General features: G+C 44.6%; 1 protein-coding gene across 2 annotated transcripts in view; it reads left to right on the top strand.

The window, feature by feature from the left end:
- Positions 1 to 21,945, top strand: part of LOC126195036 (cadherin-99C) — a 643,316-nt gene that overhangs the window by 348,975 nt on the left and 272,396 nt on the right. For both annotated transcript variants that reach the window (XM_049933479.1, XM_049933480.1), the window contains exon 3: positions 5,822 to 5,887. In XM_049933479.1, coding sequence (XP_049789436.1) covers positions 5,822 to 5,887 — 66 coding nt within the window. The remainder of the gene's footprint in view (positions 1 to 5,821; positions 5,888 to 21,945) is intronic.

Consider the following 21,945-nt stretch of genomic DNA (forward strand, 5'->3'; position numbering starts at 1 on the left):
ACATGTATCATTTGTGAACTCAGGTCTCGTTTACTGTTTACGAATGCTTTTCTCAATGGCTGTATAACAGGCAAGAATGAAGCTTTTTACCAGAGGCGACTGTATATTTTTACTTACTGCTGTTGTTACGACAAGTTTTATTGTAAACGTTAAATTGCATTATAGCACTGTATTTTTTCTTTGATAAGCTAAGGAATGGCAGTAATGTGCTTCCACGTTATGATAGATAAAAACATGTCAGTGTTTACTGTACAGAGAACTACTCATCTCTTTGCGCACTAAACGTTGTTTCAGTATCTTGAGCTGTTTATGATCACGCTCCACTCTGCATGGCCTGCAGAAACTTATCATGTGCGGCGTATCACCAACATATCCAACCCATTTACTCTTCACTGGAAAGATAGAGCTTTCCTACCACGATAAAAAAATTACTTCCTTCATCTACATTTATACTCCGCAAGCCACCCAACGGTGCGTGGCGGAGGCCACTTTACGTGCCACTGTCATTACCTCCCTTTCCTGTTCCAGTTACGTATGGTTCGCGGGAAGAACGACTGCCGGAAAGCCTCTGTGCGCGCTCGAATCTCTCTAATTTTACATTCGTGATCTCCTAGGGAGGTATAAGTAGGGGGAAGCAATATATTCGATACCTCATCCAGAAACGCACCCTCTCGAAACCTGGCGAGCAAGCTACACCGCGATGCAGAGCGCCTCTCTTGCAGAGTCTGCCACTTGAGTTTCCTAGACATCTCCGTAACGCTATCACGCCTACCAAACAACCCTGTGACGAAACGCGCAGCTCTGCTTTGGATCTTCTCTATCTCCTCCGTCAACCCGACCTGGTACGGATCCCACACTGATGAGCAATACTCAAGTATAGGTCGAACGAGTGTTTTGTAAGCCACCTCCTTTGTTGATGGACTACATTTTCTAAGGACTCTCCCAATCAATCTCAACCTGGTACCCGCCTTACCAACAATTAATTTTATATGATCATTCTACTTCAAATCGTTCCGCACACATACTCCCAGATATTTTACAGAAGTAACTGCTACCAGTGTTTGTTTCGCTATCATATAATCATACAATAAAGGATCCTTCTTTCTATGTATTCGCAATACATTACATTTGTCTATGTTAAGGGTCAGTTGCCACTCCCTGCACCAAGTGCCTATCCCCTGCAGATCTTCCTGCATTTCGCTACAATTTTCTACTGCTGCAACTTCTCTGTATACTACAGCATCATCCACGAAAAGCCACATGGAACTTCCGACACTATCTACTAGGTCATTTATATATGTTGTGGAAAGCAATGGTCCCATAACACTCCCCTTTGGTACGCCAGAGGTTACTTTGATGTCTGTAGACGTCTCTCCATTGAGAACAACATGCTGTGTTCTGTTTGCTAAAAGCTCTTCAATCCAGCCACACAGCTGGTCTGATATTCCGTAGGCTCTTACTTTGTTTATCAGGCGCCAGTGCAGAGCTGTATTGAACGCCTTCCGGAAGTCAAGGAAAATGGCATCTACCTGGGAGCCTGTATCTACTATTTTCTGGGTCTCATGAACAAATAAAGCGAGTTGGGTCTCTAATGATCGCTGTTTCTGGAATCCATGTTGATTCCTACAGAGTAGATTCTGGGTTTCCAGAAATGACACGATACGCGAGCAAAAAACATGTTCTAAAATTCTACAACAGATCGATGTCAGAGATATAGGCCTATAGTTTTGCGCATCTGCTCGACGACCCTTCTTGAAAACTGGGACTACCTGTGCTCTTTTCCAATCATTTGGAACCTTCCGTTCCTCTAGAGACTTGCGGTACACGGCTGTTAGAAGGGGGGCAAGTTCTTTCGCGTACTCTGTGTAGAATCGAATTGGTATCCCATCAGGTCCAGTGGACTTTCCTCTGTTGAGTGATTTCAGTTGCTTTTCTATTCCTTGGACACTTATTTCGATGTCAGCCATTTTTTCGTTTGTGTGAGGATTTAGAGAAGGAACTGCAGTGCGGTCTTCCTCTGTGAAACAGCTTTGGAAAAAGGTGTTTAGTATTTCAGCTTTACGCGTGTCATCCTCTGTTTCAATGCCATCATCATCCCGGAGTGTCTGGATATGCTGTTTCGAGCCACTTACTGATATAACGTAAGACCAGAACTTCCTAGGATTTTCTGTCAAGTCGGTACATAAAATTTTACTTTCGAATTCACTGAACGCTTCACGCACAGCCCTCCTTACGCTAACGTCGACATCATTTAGCTTCTGTTTGTCTGAGAGGTTTTGGCTGCGTTTAAACTTGGAGTGAAGCTCTCTTTGCTTTCGCAGTAGTTTCCTAACTTTGTTGTTGAACCAAGGTGGGTTTTTCCCGTCCATCACAATTTTACTCGGCACGTGCCTGTCTAAAACGCATTTTACGATTGCCTTGAACTTTTTCCATAAACACTCAACATTGTCATTGTCGGAATAGAAATTTTCGTTTTGATCTGTTAGATAGTCTGAAATCTGCCTTCTATTACTCTTGCTAAACAGATAAACCTTCCTCCATTTTTTTATATTCCTATTTACTTCCATATTCAGGGATGCTGCAACGGCCTTACGATTACTGATTCCCTGTTCTGCGCTTACAGAGTCGAAAAGTTCGGGTCTGTTTGTTATCAGTAGGTCCAAGATGTTATCTCCACGAGTCGGTTCTCTTTTTAATTGCTCGAGGTAATTTTCGGATAATGCACTCAGTATAATTTCACTTGATGCTCTGTCCCTACCACCCGTCCTAAACATCTGAGTGTCCCAGTCTATATCTGGTAAATTGAAATCTCCACCTAAGACTATAACGTGCTGAGAAAATTTATGTGAAATGTATTCCAGATTTTCTCTCAGTTGTTCTGCCGCTAATGCTGCTGGTTGTGAGGTCGAAACCCCACCACCCTATGGCGCAAGTCGAGGAATCTGCAGCCCACACGGTCGCAGAACCGTCTCAGCCTCTGATTCAGACCCTCCACTCGGCTCTGTACCAAAGGTCCGCAGTCAGTCCTGTAGACGATGCAGCAGATTGTAAGCTCTGCTTTCATCCCGCTAGCGAACTGGCAGTCTTCACCGAATCAGATAGCCGCCGGAAGCCAGAGAGGATTTCCTCCGATCCATAGCGACACACATCATTGGTGCCGACATGAGCGACCACCTGCAGATGGGTGCACCCTGTACCCTTCATGGCATCCGGAAGGACCCTTTCCACATCTGGAATGACTCCCTCCCGGTATGCACACGGAGTGCACATTGGTTTTCTTCCCCTCTCTTGCTGCTTACGTTAGCTTCAGTTGGTACGCTGCAATACATGACCTAAAATGGACAAAATGTAAAGTAGCCAGTGAGGATCCACTGTAAGTACTAAGGCAGTTAGATGGGAGGGGAGAAAACTTGGATTTCATGGTCGGGCGGCTGCTCATAAGCCAGACATCTCGCCGGTAAATGCAAAACGACGCCTCGCTTGGTGGAAGGAGCGTAAACATTGGACGATCGAACAGTGGGAAAACGTTGTGTGTAGTGACGAATCACGGTACACAATGTGGCGATCCGATGGCAGGCTGTGGGTATGGCAAGTGCCCGGTGAACGTCATGTCAGCGTATGTGGTGCCAACAGTGAAATTCTGAGGCGGTGGTGTTATGGTGTGGTCGTGTTTTTCATGGAGGGGGCTTCCACCCCTTGTTGTTTTGGGTGGCACTATTACAGCACAGGCCTACATTGATGTTTTAAGCACCTTCTTTCCTCCCACTGTTGAAGAGCAATTCGGGATAGCAATTGCATCTTTCAACACGATCGAGCACCTGTTCATAATTCACGGCCTGTGGTGGAGTGGTTACACGACAATAACATGCTTGTAATGGACTGGCCTGCACAGAGTCCTGACCTGAATCTTATAGAAAACCTCAGTGCAGCACTCCGTGAAGAATGGGCTGTAATTCCCCAAGAAACCTTTCAGCACCTGATTGAACGTATGCCTGCGAGAGTGGAACTTATCTTCAAGGCTAAGCGTGGGCCACTACTATATTGACGATCTTCTAAGTCATTTTCAGCCAGGTGTCCGGATACTTCTGATCACATAGTGTATAAGACATGGCTCTTCCACTCTGTAAGTCGTGCACATGAGACATTTACTGAAAGCTGACACAAGAAGAAGCATCATATGTTGGTAACTGAGACAGTTACAGGCTCTGCATAAAATTAAACGAGAGTCCTGCAATGGTAGAATCAGTTTCAGATTCGTTTTAAGTGCACGTAATTTCTGGAACAATTTATCAGCACACCTTTTGTGCAGTATTAACTTAGCTATTGGTGCGCTTTTAGTAGCATAGACAGAGTTGGACTTGTTTTTCCACCGAGCTCTTCACGTGCTACACAGTCCACCTGTGGCTACCCAAATTTTAAATTAAAATGTCCACGGAAAATTTTCAAATAAAATTGACAGTCAGCTTGAATATCCGGTCTAATGGTTTTGAACATCTGTCACATAATCTTCAGGTTAAGTTTAGAGTCAAGATAATTACATTCTTCATTGGTATAATGTGCTTTCTCGAAATGAGTTGATGTGATTTTTTACTTGCACTAATAAAGCCATTGGTTCAGCATTTCCCCTCTCGTCTTGTGGAGATTTACCTTCTGTCAACAGATTGCACAGACGGCTTACTCGGTCACTGCTGACACCGGAAATACTTTGGAAGGTCGTTTTACAAAGCCGAATCTTACCGTCGAGCCCTGATAGCCAATAAACGTATGACTGTCGTTTTGATTTCTTCCTCCTAAATTCCGTATCACTTCTAGGCTTCTTTCTTGCCACTGATTTAACTACTGCGAGGCTTGAAGCAATCCATCCTGTTCATTTTTTGTTTGGAACTCACCAAATTTAGCGTATAATTCTATCTTGCTGCCTTCTGTTACCTTGGTTGTCTTGCATTTCATCCGACAACTGGAAATACAATTACGTGTTGAATTTAATGTTGTACATTATTATGTTCACTGTGGTAATTAAACCTTAATTTTCAAGCAATACAAAGTTTCAGATTAAAATCCACCTGCAGCGATAACACGATGTTTTGGTTACTCTGTTTCTTTTCGAATTAGTTTACGCTTCTTTTTTGAGTATTGCTCAGTTTTATGTTTCGGAAAAGAAATGAAATGATCGTATGGCATTTATTGGCCGGGATATCCCCTTTCGGGTTTCTGGTTCAGTTGACTCAACTTCGACGACTTGCTTGTCAATGATGATGAAAATGATGAATGGATACAGAACACCCAGTCGCATGCCGGGAACCGAACCGGCACCCCCTTGCTTGGTAGGTGGTAACGCTACCGCTGCGCTACCCATGTTTCGGAAACCCCTCTCTATTCTTTCTTTTTTTTCCCCTGCTTCCTTGCATTTGTCACTAGCATCACCACTGTCTGTCATTTTGTCACCAATAACAGTGTGAATCGATTAAATCAAAAAGAGGGAATATAGACTGTTCTCTCTGTTTTAAACAATGCTGACTACTTAAAATTCTGAGGAAGCCGGTATCTTTCGTACTTGAGGATTTCTCTTCAGTTAAGGTGATACAATGGCTGCTTAACAATACCAAAAATGCCAGAACGTTCGGGATTTCTCCACACCGTACCATCTAAGTAGGTAACTCGATTCTGTCAAAAACTGGACATGTGGGGTTTCTGAATATTCCCATTCATTTAGTAACGTTCGGAAACCGTAGGTGGAACCGTCAGCCACAGAGCGAGTTTGGGTCGCGTGGTCCAGGGGTGTGTTCCGATTGTAATTTGTTGCTTGTTTTCTGTGTTGCAGGGCTGTGTGAGCTGGAGTCTGGGCAGTCCAACATCATCCTGGACATCGAGGAGAGCAGCGGCTCGCGTGAGTCTGCCCCAGCTGTGCTGTTAGACAGCTTAGCGCATATACTCTTTTTTTTCCTTTTTTTATTTTTGTAATAGATTGGTTTGTGCGTGTTTGTGTGTGTGTAAATATGTTTTTTTTATACATACATATGTATGTATGTGGGGAAAAGAGGCAGAGGGAGAGAGAGAGAGAGAGAAGGAGGGAAGGAGATTCATTAATTATTTATCCTGGTTACATTTCGTTTTGCTATTATTTAGGTGGCTAGCATGATCAAAGAGTTATTGCTTATATGGATTCTGTCGTTGAGTACCCTTTTTTCCGTTGTAATGGGTCTTTGTATGTGAAATTTTTCTTACAAAGTCAGGAGCTTTTTGTTCTGATTATTCACTCTGATAACTGTCATGTCACATTTCATATTGGACTTTCGTATTAGAGCACACTTTGTGCATAATATAACAGTTGCTCGCCAAGTTGGCTACATTACGGTCCGTCGAAACATTCTTCCCTAGAAACCTCGACGTAACGGTGACGTGACGTGGCGTGACGTGTCGATGACGTTCTTTTGACAGCGTGTAAGAATGCCACCATTCGAACTACGGAGGAGAATCTTTTGACGTGACGGTGAGGTTCCGTCAAGTGTGAAGGCACCATTACTCGGCACGTTGACCACAACGAATTGTACTGGAACATTGCAAGAAAGAGAGTGTAACGAAACGTCCGTGGTAAACGGCAGACGGTCTGGGGGAGGAGGCAGGCGGGCGGCCCCTGGTGAACGCCGCCGGTGCCTCTCCGTCGTTCGCACGGCGCAGGCCGCATGCCGACCGCGTCGGAGTGTCCACTACTGGGTCTGCCATTTGCACTCCGTCCATCATAAGAGACACAAACGCGACGGCTGGTCAGCAGCCGTAGCTCCCGCACACTGGTGTTGTTCAGCTCGTGAACGTAGGTCCAACTTATGTATTATATACTTTATTACTAAGTTACGTTAAATGAAACTTCAAGATACCTTATTACTGTGCCACTGTAAATGAAACTACAAGACATTCTGATGTATTAACAACCATAACCGCGCAGGATTAGCCGAGCGGTCTAGGGCGCTGCAGTCATGGACTGAGCGGCTGATCCCGGCGGAGGTTCGAGTCCTCCCTCGGGCATGGGTGTGTGTTTTTCTCCTTAGGATGATTTAGGTTAAGTAGTGTGTAAGCTTAGGGACTGATGTCCTTAGCACCTTTTGAACAACCATAAAGCCCGCCCAGTTAGCCGTGCGGTCTAACGCATGGCTTTCCGTATTGGGGAGAAGCGCCTGGTCCGCGACACGAATCCGCCCGGCGGACTTGTGTCGAGGTCCGGGGAGCCGGCCAGTCTGTGGATGGATTTTAAGCAGTTCTCCATCTGCCTCGGCGAATGCGGGCTGGGTCCCCTTATTCCGCCTCAGCTACACTATGTCGGCTATTGCTGCGCAAACAAGTAATCCTCGTACGTGTACACCTCTACTGAGCAAACATGGGGGTTACACTCGTCTGGTGTGAGACGTTCCCTGGGGGTGTCCACCGGGGGCCGAACCGCACAATAAGCCTGGGTTCGGTGTGGGTCGGCGGAGGGGTGAAGTGGACTGCGGTAGTCGTCGTGGGGTTTGGGACCACTGTGGCTGCGGCGGGGACGGAGCCTCTCCGTCGTTTCTACTCCTGGGTTAACATACAAAATAACAGCCATGACAGTTTTTCTTAATCGTACTTAGCTACGTAATTTTTATTTCAAAACCCGTGTACAGTCACAATCTTTGTAAGCGCTACTTGTGCTCTGATTGTCGCGCTGTTCATGTGTAACCGCGAAAATGGATGACTCTGCTTCTAGTGAAACACACGTCCTGAACACAGTTAATGCCTGGAAACAAGTTGTTCTTAATGTTTTGCACTACGTTACAGAGAAATATCAGCCTCGACTTTTTTCAGGAAACGTTATGTAGTGAATATTACAGTTGATATTTGGGACGTAGTCGTGCTGTGATCGGGAGTGTCGTCAATTGACAATCAGGCGGGCTGGTCGGCGAAAGATCGCAACCCATTACGATGTACATTTTTTTTCTTTGTTCGGTTTGAATACCTAAATCATTTAAATATGAAATTTATGAAATAAGCGTTAATTAACTCATACTTAGCCATCACTTTCTCCACAAAAATTGTAGTTTCTTATTACACGCTACACACAGAATTCTGGTTTTCATTGTAAATACACATTATTAATTATCGATGTATCATAAAAATTGTTAAAGATTTTGAGTTAAGGAATATTACACGCCGGCCGGAGTGACTGAGCGGTTCTAGGCACTACAGTCTGGAACCGCGCGACCGCTACGGTCGCAGGTTCGAATCCTGCCTGGGGCACGGATGTGTGTGATGTCCTTAGGTTAGTTAGGTTTAAGTAATTCTAAGTTATGGGGGACTGATGACCAAAGGAGTTAACTCCCATAGTGCTCACAGCCATTTGAACCATTTTTTGAATATTACACAATTTTTTTGGAGAAACATGAAAAGTCAAACACTAGTTGTTTCAATATGCCCATTGTTTCATTGAACAAATGTGCTCTCACATGAGCCAGAATGATAAGCGTCGTGGAGCACACCGTACAAATGATGCATTTCTGCCGTTCTCGCCGTAACACCGCAATCTGAACCCAACAGAATTGATCTGGAGCCAAGTTACGGGATTTGTCGCGAGAAAGAACACGACATTTAAGCTGCCTAACTTATTGGGACTGATTCACTAAGTTTCGTGTCATGTAACTGCCGATCGACGGTAAAATGCTGAACAGCACGTCATGAAAGAGGAGGAAATGTGGACTTTTTTGGTGGCTTGGGATTCTGTTGTTGACAGCCTCGGTATCAGCGTAGCAGCACTGAATGTACCGCATTCCTCGGAGTCCGATATGGAAGAAGTTCAGAGGTTACCATACGACTGACTGCACTACCTTCAGTATTTAACTGCACGGTGAAAGCCCGGCAGTACGCTTTTACGCCACATATAATTCGTGCAAAAAATTACGCTTGTTAAAGTCAGGAATTTGCATCACTCTCGTTTCCAATTACAGTACGGTATTAGCTAAGATCGAGAGCATGTTACCTTTTTCCATCATCTCACCTAAGAAGCGTATCTGAGTTTTAATATTATTGTCCTCTGTTAAAAAAATGACATTCCCGGCTATATTGTTCACTACTCGTCTCTTTTACCCTCTTTACTACAACTGTTCACATCATTGCAGATTAGTTGGAGCAGGTGGCTCGCCAGTGCTTTCCAAATTAAATGCGCCGGTACAGCTGTTGTCCCGTATTATCGCTGAGTCGATGTACGCGTTACGCACAGAAAAAATCCTGTCCTCATTATTGTACTTGACTGCACGCGAGACTGATTGGCTTCTGCTCCACGTGGAACGAAATCCAATGATCTCCCAGCAAATGCGGAAGAATACGTCGTGTAATGTTTACATGAGATTTGTTCTTATAGACTGCGGCGCAGCTGCGTCGGGGCCTCGCCTGTTACGCGTCACAGCTTTCGCTAGACGCATGCGAGTGCACGTTCGTACCCCACCCGCTGTCCTTACTGCAAACGGGCTTATGAAACTCGTCACAGCGCAAGAGCTGCCACTGCAAAATAGCGCCTTAGTACAGCATGCAATCTTGTACTGACCCTACAGAACCACAAAAGATTTTTTGTTCGAATCTTCATTCGTTACAAGTTAACTACCGAGGTGGTTTTTTAGATGGCCATCTTCGATAAAATACAACCCGTCTTTCTTCTGGACGAAAACTCAAAAGAAACATACATTGACATTTCTTTTTGTGAACACGATTGTTTTGCTGCAAGGGTGGTTGGATATACAGGGTGTATCAGAAAGAATCGTCCGATTTGGAACGTCTATATTTCTGAAACTAATGAACATCTACAATGACTTCTGTTTTCTGATTAACAGGAAACTCAAAAAGTTTTTTTTTTTTTCACACCTTTTCATAGGTGTTCAGTATGCCCCCTTGAGATGCGGTATTTCAGTTGTTCCCACACTGCAGCGAGCACGTCTTGAGTTACAGCTTCATTGTTGTTGGTAACGGAGGCACATAGTCTTTTATAAACCCCCACAAGAAATAATCGCGTACAGTCGCGTCCGGTGACCGTGGGGGCCAGTAATGTAAGGCTGAATCATTTGGTCCAGCGCGACCGATCCGTAGTTCAGTAATCAACTGATTTAAAAATCCCTAGACTTCCAGTGTGGCGGTGACCCATCCTGCTGCTAAATGAAGTCGTTCGAATCAGTCTCCAACTGTGGGAAAAGAAAGTTCTCAAGCATATCGAGATATGAGCCTCCTCTAACAGTGTTTTCGGCAAAGAAAATGGACCATCCACTTTTTCCTGTGAAACTGCACTCACACACACACACACACACACACACACACACACACACACACATTAAATTTTGGAGAGCCCCTCTCGTGATGTAAAACTTCATGCCGTTGTTCTATGCCCCACATTCTCACATTATAACGGTTCACCTTTCCTCTTAAATGGAATGTTGCCTCGTCACTAAATACTAAGCGTGGAAGAAAACTATTGTCCTCCATCTTGCCAAGAATGAAATCGCAGAACTCCACACGTAGTTGTTTGTCACCTTCACGAAGAGCTTGCAGTAGGTGAATGCTGTATGGTTTCGTGTGTAAACGTCGATGCAACGCACGCCAGTCATTCATCGGAGGGCATGTTGAGCTGTCGAGCTACACGACGAACGGATTTCTGCAGACTCCTTGTGAAACTCTCGCTGTACGTGGTTGGAGTGCTGACACGTAAGTTTCAGATTATCTGCGCATCAAGTTTGCTGGCAACTGATGTGATATATATGTAGGGACCATGTCAACCTGCACCGTATCAACAACAGTCTGAAGATGGCGGATTGAAGCGTTGAAACTGGTTGCAACAGAATAAAATAAAATCATAAGGACGGCTGTAGCTGTTTTATTTTGTGACAGTAGTAAACAGTCGCCGTCCCAAAGACCTCCTGGCAAAAGGATGGACATACAAAAACTTTTCTTCCCGATGTCAATTATCGTAAGCGCTGTTTGACTTTTGAATGCTGCCAAAGAACTCATCATTTCTGCTACTGCCTTATTCTTGCCTCCCAATTCTTTTCCGGTAAAACTGAAACGTCTCCTTAAAAAAAATTATAAAAGACTGTGCTGGTAAGCCTCTTACGTTAGTTGATTTTCAAACAGCTGAGCAAAACTGACCGTACTCAGACGTTTCTCTCTTTACTTATTCTGATCACCACTAAACTGACACACAATATTTTTTTTTAGTTCAACGCAATCTGACTTTCAATAATCCCTACAAAAGAATGGCCCTGATTACCAATAACCTATCTTTCATGAATCATTTACCTCACAAAAATCTTCGTTACTCGAACTACTGCAATACAGCGAGCGCCAATACTGCCAGCTAAATAAAAGATTCTAACTACTGAAGGCACTAACTACTGATAGGCATAGTTAGGAAATGAAAAATTTTGATAGAGGACAAACAATGTGTTTACCTTAATAACGTTCAAAAGTCATCACACACACACACACACACACACACCAACTCATGACCTCCATCTTTACAAATTCCCGTTTCCTGGTGGACACACGTCCAGATCGTCCGCTTATAGTAACCTCTCAAAACTCTGCCGTCTCTCTCCCCACATCCACCACTGCTGGCGGCTCACCTCCAACTGCCCAACGCTACGCGCTGTTCACATCCAACTGCCCAACACTACACTAGCGAATATTCCAACAATGAGTCCAACCAGCCACAGACTGCACACAGCACAGTCAGTGACTTTCATACAGAGCGCTACGTGGCGCTACCAACATAAAAACCTAAACAGCCTACTTACAAAATGTGCGAAAAATGGCAAATCACACTCATTGCATCTCTCTTCAAGAAATTTTATTATTTCGTCCAATAGACGTAAAAATCTTTTCGAAAACTTGCTTCGACTTAGCCACCTCACGTCAGTATGCAATGCCAAACCTGGCTCCTCCTCATCTAATTGCTGCTTAACGAGCCGCCTTTGGAGAGATTTTCCTTTTACAGAATTTACAATCTTGAAACAAGTACCCATTACATTTTTTGTGTTAAGTCTCTTCCTAGCCAGTACATGATGAATTATGCAGTGGTAGCTAATGAAGTCTTCAAAGTCTTCGTCTTTGTGACAAAGAGCAATAAAACCATTATGAATACCTCTCATTGCAGGAGCCCCGTCACTGACACAAGATTGTACAAAGGTAGCTTAATCTTGCTAATACGTGCTCTGAATTCCGTGAGTATATCAAGGTCACAAGTTTTTCCTTTTAAGAAAATCATGCTTAGGGCTTGCGTCAACAGGCTGCAGTTCCTCCTAGACTCTACAGCCTACCCAGGATCCATAAGAATGGGATGCCTCTCCGTCCCATTGCAAGTAACATAGGAGCACCAACTTATTTTGTTGCCAAATACCTGACGTCACTATTGGGACCTCTCGTAGGCAAGTGCGAACATCACATTCGAAACTTTGCAGATTTCATAGGTCGCGTGAAAACTGTTAGATTGCAATCATCGGATGTCTTAGTAAGTTTCTATGTTGTGTCTTGATTTAGAAAGGTGCCTTTGCAGGACTGTTTGGAGCTCATTAGGAACAGGTTTGAGGAGGACATAGTAACATTATTTAAACACGTATTTACTTCAAAATACTTGTTATTTCATGACCAATATTTTGAACAAGTGGACGGTGTCGCCTTGAGAAGCCCTCTGTCTCCTGTGGTGGCCAATTATTTTATGGAGGACTTTGAAGAAAAAGGACTACAGTCAGCCACTCTCAAACGCTTTTGTTTTCTGCGGTATAGGGATGATACATTTGTGGTGTGGTCACATGGACTTGATACTCTATCTGAATTCGCTCCATCCAAATATAAACGCCACAATGGAAGTGGAAAAAGATAGCACTTCACCTTTTCTTGATGTTTTGGTAAGAAAGGAAAGCAGATGGAACCTTGGGACACAGCCAACGGATACAGATCTATATCTGCAGGCCACAAGCTGCCATCATCCTGCACAATGCGGCAGTGAAGTACGTACATTAGTTCATAGAGCACATGTGGTATCTGATCCTGAGAACCTGTCGAGTGAAATACAACTTTTGAAGACAGTGTCCGACAAAACGGTTATTCTGAGAGACAGATTCGTAATGTATTCAGGCCCAGGCGAGTTCAATCTATGGAGCAGAATGAAGATACGAAGACACGCACCATTTTGGCCTTTTTGTCGTATTTTGGTGCCATGTCGTCAAGAATTGGAAGAGTCCTCGGAAGGTATGGAATTAAGTGTGTTTTTCAACCATCTGCAAAAATGAGTAACCTGTTTGAGGAAATGTGGTGTGTACAAGATTCCTCGTCAGGGTGGGGCAGCGTGTTTAGGCCGGAGATGCCGCAAAGTACAAGGACGCTACGATGAACATCAGCGTCGAACACGCCTTTGCCAACCGGGAAAGTCGGCAATTGCGGAACACTGTCTGAATACAGGAGGTCGGATGATTTACGAAAAGACGAAAGTTTTATACCCGGCATCATCTTTCTGGGATTGCGTCATTAAGGAAGCCTTACATATCCGTACAGCCGATAATCTCATCAACAAGGATACCGGGTTTCAACTGAGCACAGCCTGGAACCCTGCATAGGCGCGTCATAACATTGGTGTAGTACGGCCGTTGGTGAGTAACGTCTGGCCGCTCTGTTGGCAAACGCAGCGTACATCGCACGCGCAGGACGGAGTTTGAATATGGCACCAACTAACTGTAAATCATTGCACATATCCGATTTCCGCGCCTGCGCATTCTTCGCTTGCGTGTTCTAGAAACGGGGCGTCACGTGCGGATACTGTCAGTCGTACCTAGCCACAAGCAAGGTTAAACCACGTGCGCCAGCCGCTGTGGCCGAGCGGTTCTAGGCGCTTCAGTCCGGAACCGCGCTGCTGCTACGGTCGCAGGTTCGAATCGTGCTTCGTGCGTGGATGTGTGTGATGTCCTACGTTTAAGTAGTTCTAGGGGACTGATGCCCTCAGGTGTTAAGTCCCATAGTGCTTGGAGCCATTTGAACCACCTGAAGATGTCGGACAGTTGATCCGAGGAAATATTGTGGAATTTGCACAACGTGATCCGGCGGCAAACCAGTGAATACTATTTACAACTCATTTGATATTTTAAAACGCATTTAATTATTGCTTCGACTGTTGGTACTTGTAATCTGTTTAGTTTCTCAGTTCATTACACTTTCACGAGAGAAAATACTGGTTCCACGTTTCGATTATGCCCTGGTACGCTGAAGACGAGTTCACACAGATTCACCAACTGAGAATACTGTTCTTCGCATCCAGTCTGTCGAAAGAAATATGTCCATTTCTCCCGACATGATTTGCTACCCCAGTTACCGCTATTTTTGTTGATTTCTTATTCAGTGAAATGCTTGAGTAAAGAAAACTGGTCAAACAATAAACTATCACCTACTGACAATCCTCTACATTGTATAAATGTTATTGTCCTTGTCACATTTCTCCACTCAGATTCTGCGTCCAGCATTTAAAAATGGAAAACTCATTGAGATTTGTTGACCAGTTTTGTAAATAACCTGTACACGTTTCATTAAACTGTTCTACATCAACATGAAATTTTTGAAATTCACTAGTTAATCAACCCTCGTTGTTCTGCAACAGAGATGTCAGTTTGAGTGGAATAAAGCTTTCTTCTTTCCGACTTTCTACGGTTCTGCTAGTATTTTCCAAATTCACAGCTTCTTCTGTAACACTGCTGTGTGCTTTCTCAAGTTTAAGTATTCGTCTCTGAAACACGCCCAACTGACTATGCAGGAACCACATATTTGCTTCTGTTAACAGCTTCTGGAAGAGGGTTGTCAGAAATTTAGGTCCCTTTTTTTCTAAGAGGAAGAATGATTTAAGAGCATCACTCAACTTCAGTACTCTCTCTACAGCAACAAAGATAACCACCTTGTTTTTGTATGTGACAACAATGCATGATACTCTACGGTCACAAACTCACAAAACTCCTTTAGACGCTCCGTTCTAACTGTGTGTATGGAGAAGTCATTGAAAAGATTGATTATAAAGGTTTCTACGTCAACACTCATCACGCCAGCGGCTGTCTTGGCAGCAGTGTGTAGTATGTAAGCAGGGCAGCCAACATTTCAGTCTAGCAATTGCATTGTTTGTACCTGCTCGTCGCACTCCTTCAAAATTAGCGTCAGCATTGTTACCGCAAAACGCAATACGCTTATCAATTTTATTTTCTTCTAATGCGGTAACGCAGTACGTACTTACTGTAGAGGTTATTTAATTTGGCAGTGAAACTTATTTAAGCAGTTTCACTTGAGAGCCATTCTGAGGTGTAAAATGTTGAAACATTAATGGAAATAGTTTTTCAGCCTTGTGATTACTCGCATCTGTAGCTGTCGAATAATAGGGGACCAGTGAAAGGTCGTCGCATACGAGTATTTGTTTGACAGTATTAGGTGCCAAAACTGCTTTCAAAAGTGCTGTTGTTTTGCTTCTGCCCAACGGCAAACTCTTCGCTGTGACAGATTCGTCAAAAAGATTGCAGCTTAGCCTAGAAGAACCAGTGTACAGATTTCCAGGACGTATGGTGTTTAACTGTATGATAACGCATTGTTAATTCCGCTGCTGCTACTGATTGGCTCTGTTTTGATGACTCTGGAATAAAAATGTTGTCTATTTTTTTTAAGTGCTAGCAGAGCACATGTTTGATTTATGCTTTTTTCTGCCTGAATGATCTATAATACCTTCCCTTCCTCCATGTGAAATACTAACATATGACGTACATATTCCACGTCATAGTCATGTCATCCTCGTTTGGTGGAACACCATTCTTCTCTACATTTGTCTTGAAAGGAACACTTTCGCATTGGCATTTGGGGCCCACTTCACACACAAGCAAATGTGAACTAAGCACAATAAGCCTCGGACAGAGGACCACATAGCTGCAACGTCTTAACTGAACTGAATCCCAAGAAAAGAGTTAATGACACAAAGAAGCGTTACGCGCAATAAACACCCTTGATAGACGCTGGCAAGTGCAACAATGAAACAGAAAACATTATTTTGCTTGACAGTGACCGTTAAAATACAAATCTACGCCAGTATTTGGGAAGAAATAGACGGTATGAGAGCATTTCTTTGGCATCACAAAACCGGGACGAAACTGGCTTCCCGAAAGCGATATCCGGGGACGCTCAGTTTTTAAATCCGAAAGCAGGATTGTCCCGGAAAACGGGACGTTTGGCAACCCTGTCGCGGTGTAATTTCCGGGCGCTAAATCCGTGGGCTGTGGTGCACTGCCTCTAGTACAGCTATTTCATTAGCTCGTGTAAAATGTTTGCTTCGTTTCCTTTAGTCGGTCTGTACGCAGCCATCAGACATACAGGTGCTCACAGTCTTGTAAAAGAACGAACGAGAGCGAGATTTCTCTGGAAAAAGTCGGCATACAAGGCAACAGTAGCCTCAACATTTCTCCTACATTCTCCATGTGTGAGGATCATTCTAGTTTTTTCTTCTGTGCCTACCGTGTTCATCGTTCACTTGGTCTGTTCTCCAAATGATGGGTAGGTGTGCAAGCAACAAACACTGCACAAATATTGTGATGGCTCAAATGGTTTAAATGGCTCTGAGCACTTTGGGACTTAACATCTGAGGTCATCAGTCCCCTAGAACTTAGAACTATTTAAACCTAACTAACCTAAGGACGTCACACACATCCATGCCCGCGGCAGGATTCGAACCTGCAACCGTAGCAGCCGCGCGGTTCCGGCTGGAGCGCCTAGAAGCGCTCGGTCGCCGCGGCCGGCTATTATAATGCCAAGAGCCACTGTATGTTCTACGTCTGCACGGTACATGAGCTCCGGTCGCAGCCTGCTGCCTGTCACGATGTGTCCTAGTTCACTACACGGCCAAGGTGGCACCTCGGGTTCCATATGTTGGAAGAATACAACATTGCGAACGCGGTTTCCACTTATAAGTTATGAAAGACTGGCCTGCCGCACCGTAGCACCATGGAGGTGAGCTCCTACGTGACACTGGATATTCAAGGGCCGTTGAGTAGCATGCCGTCAATTACGATTGTGAACCCGTCTCTATTCCTCCGATTACAGCGCCATCTGTGGCGAAACGAAGAAAATGCTTCAGACAAAGCATTTGTACATTTTGGTAGAATCATAATCTACAATAACAAACAATGGTTCCCACTGAAGATTCCAAAGTTGCCCTCCACCACCCACGCACGGGGTGGGGTGGCGAGTCGAGTACGGTATCGTTCGATGTCTGCCTCAGAGACAAACAAATTGGAATTATAACTTTTTTCACTCCACTATATAGTTTTAGAGATACCTCAATGTCTTCGATTAAAATGAACAACCTGTATACGTGGTGTCTGTTCTTTCAGACATGTCCAGAAGAATAGACACCACATACGCACAACAGAATTGTGTTATTTGGGAAGGGAGGAAGGAATAAGGTTTTTTGCCAAATATTACTTACAAAAAAGAACATGTACTGCTTGTAAACACACGACCAACGAGTGTAACAGTGTGAGACGTGACATTTCCGAAGACAATGTCGGAGTGGATACCTTGGCAGACAGGGTGTTTCACTAAATGTGTTTGCCTCTGTGTAAGTTGCGAACTAATAGGCGACGGAAATATTTATTGCGGTACGTCACCATAAGAAACGTTACACTGTCTCCGGAGGTATGAACATAGTTTATTGCAGGGCTTAACAACTGGCCGGTTTTGAGCGCGAGTACTCGCGTCTGCTCAGGCACGTGCTCGCGAGCAGGTGCAACGTCGCGGAGTAGGGAGGGAGGGGAAATGCGCGCGCACGTTTGAATAGGGCCGCAGCGTGTCTACTGAATTCGCGCCGACTGTGTAACGTTTAAAGTACTACGATCAGCTCTAACAGTCACTTTGCTGGTGGAATCATGTCAAGTCGCCGTTGTGTAACCCCAACCATGCTTTCGCAGTTCAACCCCCATTGGGGCGGAAGTGGAAAATGTGATAGACCAGATCGTGCACAGGAAGTTATTAAACTTAAAGGAAGCTATCCGAAGAAGATCTGGACGACGTGTGTGGTATCTGCCACTGAAACTTTGAAGGGTTGTAGCTCCCAAACTAAAAGTGATAGAAATGTAATTTAAATTGATGTATACACAGCTGGTGTTACTGATTCCAGTGCATGATAGAAACAACTGTTGTTCCATTTAAAAATTGTATCTTTTTGCTGTAACTCCTCGGATAATAACACAATAAACTATGTTCATAGCTGCGCAGAAAGTGTAACGTTTCTTATGGTGACGTACCGCAATAAATATTTCCGTCGCCTATTACTTCGTAACTTAAGAGGCAAACACATTTAGTGAAACACCCTGTCTATTGCCATACATTGTAAGACGTCTCACACTTTGCAAGCACAAATTAAATATTGCCGAATCTATATTTTCTATATAAATCAATTAAATACATGTTTATCGTAGCATAAGCGAAATCGCTAAGAAAACTCGGTTCGTATACCTTGTAGACATGAAGGCCACCTATCGCAAGAGTTGTGTAAGCACCCATAATTGCTATAAATGCTAAGCAAATGTCACAACACGTATTAAAAGGAAGTTATCATTCATCTGTGAGATACTGATACATAGGCGTAGATGTGGAAGTCGTCGTGTTCTAAAAAAATTGTGTATCACGACCAGAATTGATGCCTATTCCTACCAACCCGTGATGCTGCTTCAACTGAAATATAAGCTTAGTATCAAGTCCTCAACCACACTGTTCATGCTTAGACCTCGAATTAGCAAAGACTAAACGAAATGACTAAATATTACGAGGTATGGTACCTCACACAACACTGCAGTATGCCAGTATGACAGTCCTGATTTGTAGAGACGAAGCTAGCAACGTCGTAATACACGGAAAACGTAGGCGAAATAATGTGAGTACAATGGCAATAGCGGTGAGGCATTACAAGTAATATTTGAAGTGATGTAATTATTGTTTTTTGCATCATTTCTTACCGTTCTTGTTTTGCATGTTGGTATTTCAGTTGCTATGGGTTTTGTTTATCGATTGTCATTTTTTATTTGTAGTTCACTGTTCTTAGGCCGGCAGCGGGGGCCGAGCGGTTCTAGGCGCTTCAGTCCGGAACCGCGAGACCGCTACGGTCGCAGGTTCGAATCCTGTCTCGGGCATGGATGTGTGTGATATCCTTAGGTTAGTTAGGTTTAAGTAGTTCTAAGTTCTAGGGGACTGATGAATAGTGTAAAATCGCGTAGTCTCCTTCCGCCGCCGAGCAGTGTGTCAGCAGTGCGCAAGTAGCAGCATTACTGCATTTACTAGGCAATCTTGTATTTTAATAACCGTTTAAAGTTTGTCGATTTGTTTGCGCTCTCTGTAGATCAGTTCAGACGTTCTTTGCACAACAGTTTTTAGCATGGATAGGGACTGCAACTGCTGTGTTCGGATGCAGGCTGAGTTGGCATCCCTTCGCTCCCGGCTTCAGGCAGTGTTGGCTTCGGTCACACAGCTTGAGGCTGTTGCCAATGGGCATCACTGTGGGGGTCCGGATGGGGGTTTGTCGGGGACGGCCAGCTCGTCCCACGCATCCCCCGACCGGACTAAGACTGTGGTTGCCCGGGATACTGCCCGCATTGAGGCTGATCCCTCACCTGTGGTAGAGTGGGAGGTAGTCTCAAGGTGTGGCAGGAGGGGGCGAAAGTTATTCCGGAGGGCTGAACGGAAGGGCTCTCCAGTTTTTCTGACGAATCGGTTTCAGGCTCTGCCTCAGGCTGATACTGACCTTCGGCCTGACATGGCTGCTTGTCCTGTTCCAGAGGTTGCCCCTCAGTCTGCAAGATCCGGGCGGTCGCAGAGGGTGGGCTTACTGGTAGTTGGGAGCTCCAACGTCAGGCGCGTAATGGGGCCCCTTAGGGAAATGGCAGCAAGAGAGGGGAAGAAAACCAATGTGCACTCCGTGTGCATACTGGGGGTAGTCATTCCAGATGTGGAAAGGGTCCTTCCGGATGCCATGAAGGGTACAGGGTGCACCCATCTGCAGGTGGTCGCTCATGTCGGCACCAATGATGTGTGTCGCTATGGATCGGAGGAAATCCTTTCTGGCTTCCGGCGGCTATCTGATTTGGTGAAGACTGCCAGTCTCGCTAGCGGGATGAAAGCAGAGCTCACCATCTGCAGCATCGTCGACAGGACTGACTGCGGACCTTTGGTACAGAGCCGAGTGGAGGGTCTGAATCAGAGGCTGAGACGGTTCTGCGACCGTGTGGGCTGCAGATTCCTCGACTTGCGCCATAGGGTGGTGGGGTTTCGGGTTCCGCTGGACAGGTCAGGAGTCCACTACACGCAACAAGCGCCTACACGAGTATCAGGGGTTGTGTGGCGTGGGCTGGGCGGTTTTTTAGGTTAGATGGCCTTGGGAAAGTACAGAAAGGGCAACAGCCTCAACGGGTGCGGGGCAAAGTCAGGACATGCGGGGACCAAGCAGCAATCGGTATTGTAATTGTCAACTGTCGAAGGTGCGTTGGTAAAGTGCCGGAACTTCAAGCGCTGATAGAAAGCACCGAAGCTTAAATCGTTATAGGTACAGAAAGCTGGCTGAAGCCAGAGATAAATTCTGCCGAAATTTTTACAAAGGTACAGACGGTATTTAGAAAGGATAGATTGCATGCAACCGGTGGTGCAGTGTTCGTCGCTGTTAGTAGTAGTTTATCCTGTAGTGAAGTAGAAGTGGATAGTTCCTGTGAATTGTTATGGGTGGAGGTTACACTCAACAACCGAGATAGGTTAATAATTGGCTCTTTTTACCGACCTTCCGACTCAGCAGCATTAGTGGCAGAACAACTGAGAGAAAATTTGGAATACATTTCACATAAATTTTCTCAGCATGTTATAGTCTTAGGTGGAGATTTCAATTTACCAGATATAGACTGGGACACTCAGATGTTTAGGACGGGTGGTAGGGACAGAGCATCGAGTGACATTATACTGAGTGCACTATCCGAAAATTACCTCGAGCAATTAAACAGAGAACTGACTCGTGGAGATAACATCTTGGACCTACTGATAACAAACAGACCCGAACTTTTCGACTCTGTATGTACAGAACAGGGAATCAGTGATCATAAGGCCGTTGCAGCATCCCTGAATATGGAAGTTAATAGGAATATAAAAAAAGGAAGGAAGGTTTATCTGTTTAGCAAGAGTAATAGAAGGCAGATTTCAGACTACCTAACAGATCAAAACGAAAATTTCTGTTCCGACACTGACAATGTTGAGTGTTTATGGAAAAAGTTCAAGGCAATCGTAAAATGCGTTTTAGACAGGTACGTGCCGAGTAAAACTGTGAGGGGCGGGAAAAACCCACCGTGGTACAACAACAAAGTTAGGAAACTACTGCGAAAGCAAAGAGAGCTTCACTCCAAGTTTAAACGCAGCCAAAACCTCTCAGATAAACAGAAGCTAAACGATGTCAAAGTTAGCGTAAGGAGCGCTATGCGTGAAGCGTTCAGTGAATTCGAAAGTAAAATTCTATGTAACGACTTGACAGAAAATCCTAGGACGTTCTGGTCTTACGTTATATCAGTAAGTGGCTCGAAACAGCATATCCAGACACTCCGGGATGATGATGGCATTGAAACAGAGGATGACACGCGTAAAGCTGAAATACTAAACACCTTTTTCCAAAGCTGTTTCACAGAGGAAGACTGCACTGCAGTTCCTTCTCTAAATCCTCGCACAAACGAAAAAATGGCTGACATCGAAATAAGTGTCTAAGGAATAGAAAAGCAACTGGAATCACTCAACAGAGGAAAGTCCACTGGACCTGACGGGATACCAATTCTATTCTACACAGAGTACGCGAAAGAACTTGCCCCCCTTCTAACAGCCGTGTACCGCAAGTCTCTAGAGGAACGGAGGGTTCCAAATGATTGT

Source organism: Schistocerca nitens, chromosome 7 (genome assembly GCF_023898315.1).
Source record: "Schistocerca nitens isolate TAMUIC-IGC-003100 chromosome 7, iqSchNite1.1, whole genome shotgun sequence".
Lineage (NCBI taxonomy): Eukaryota > Metazoa > Arthropoda > Insecta > Orthoptera > Acrididae > Schistocerca > Schistocerca nitens.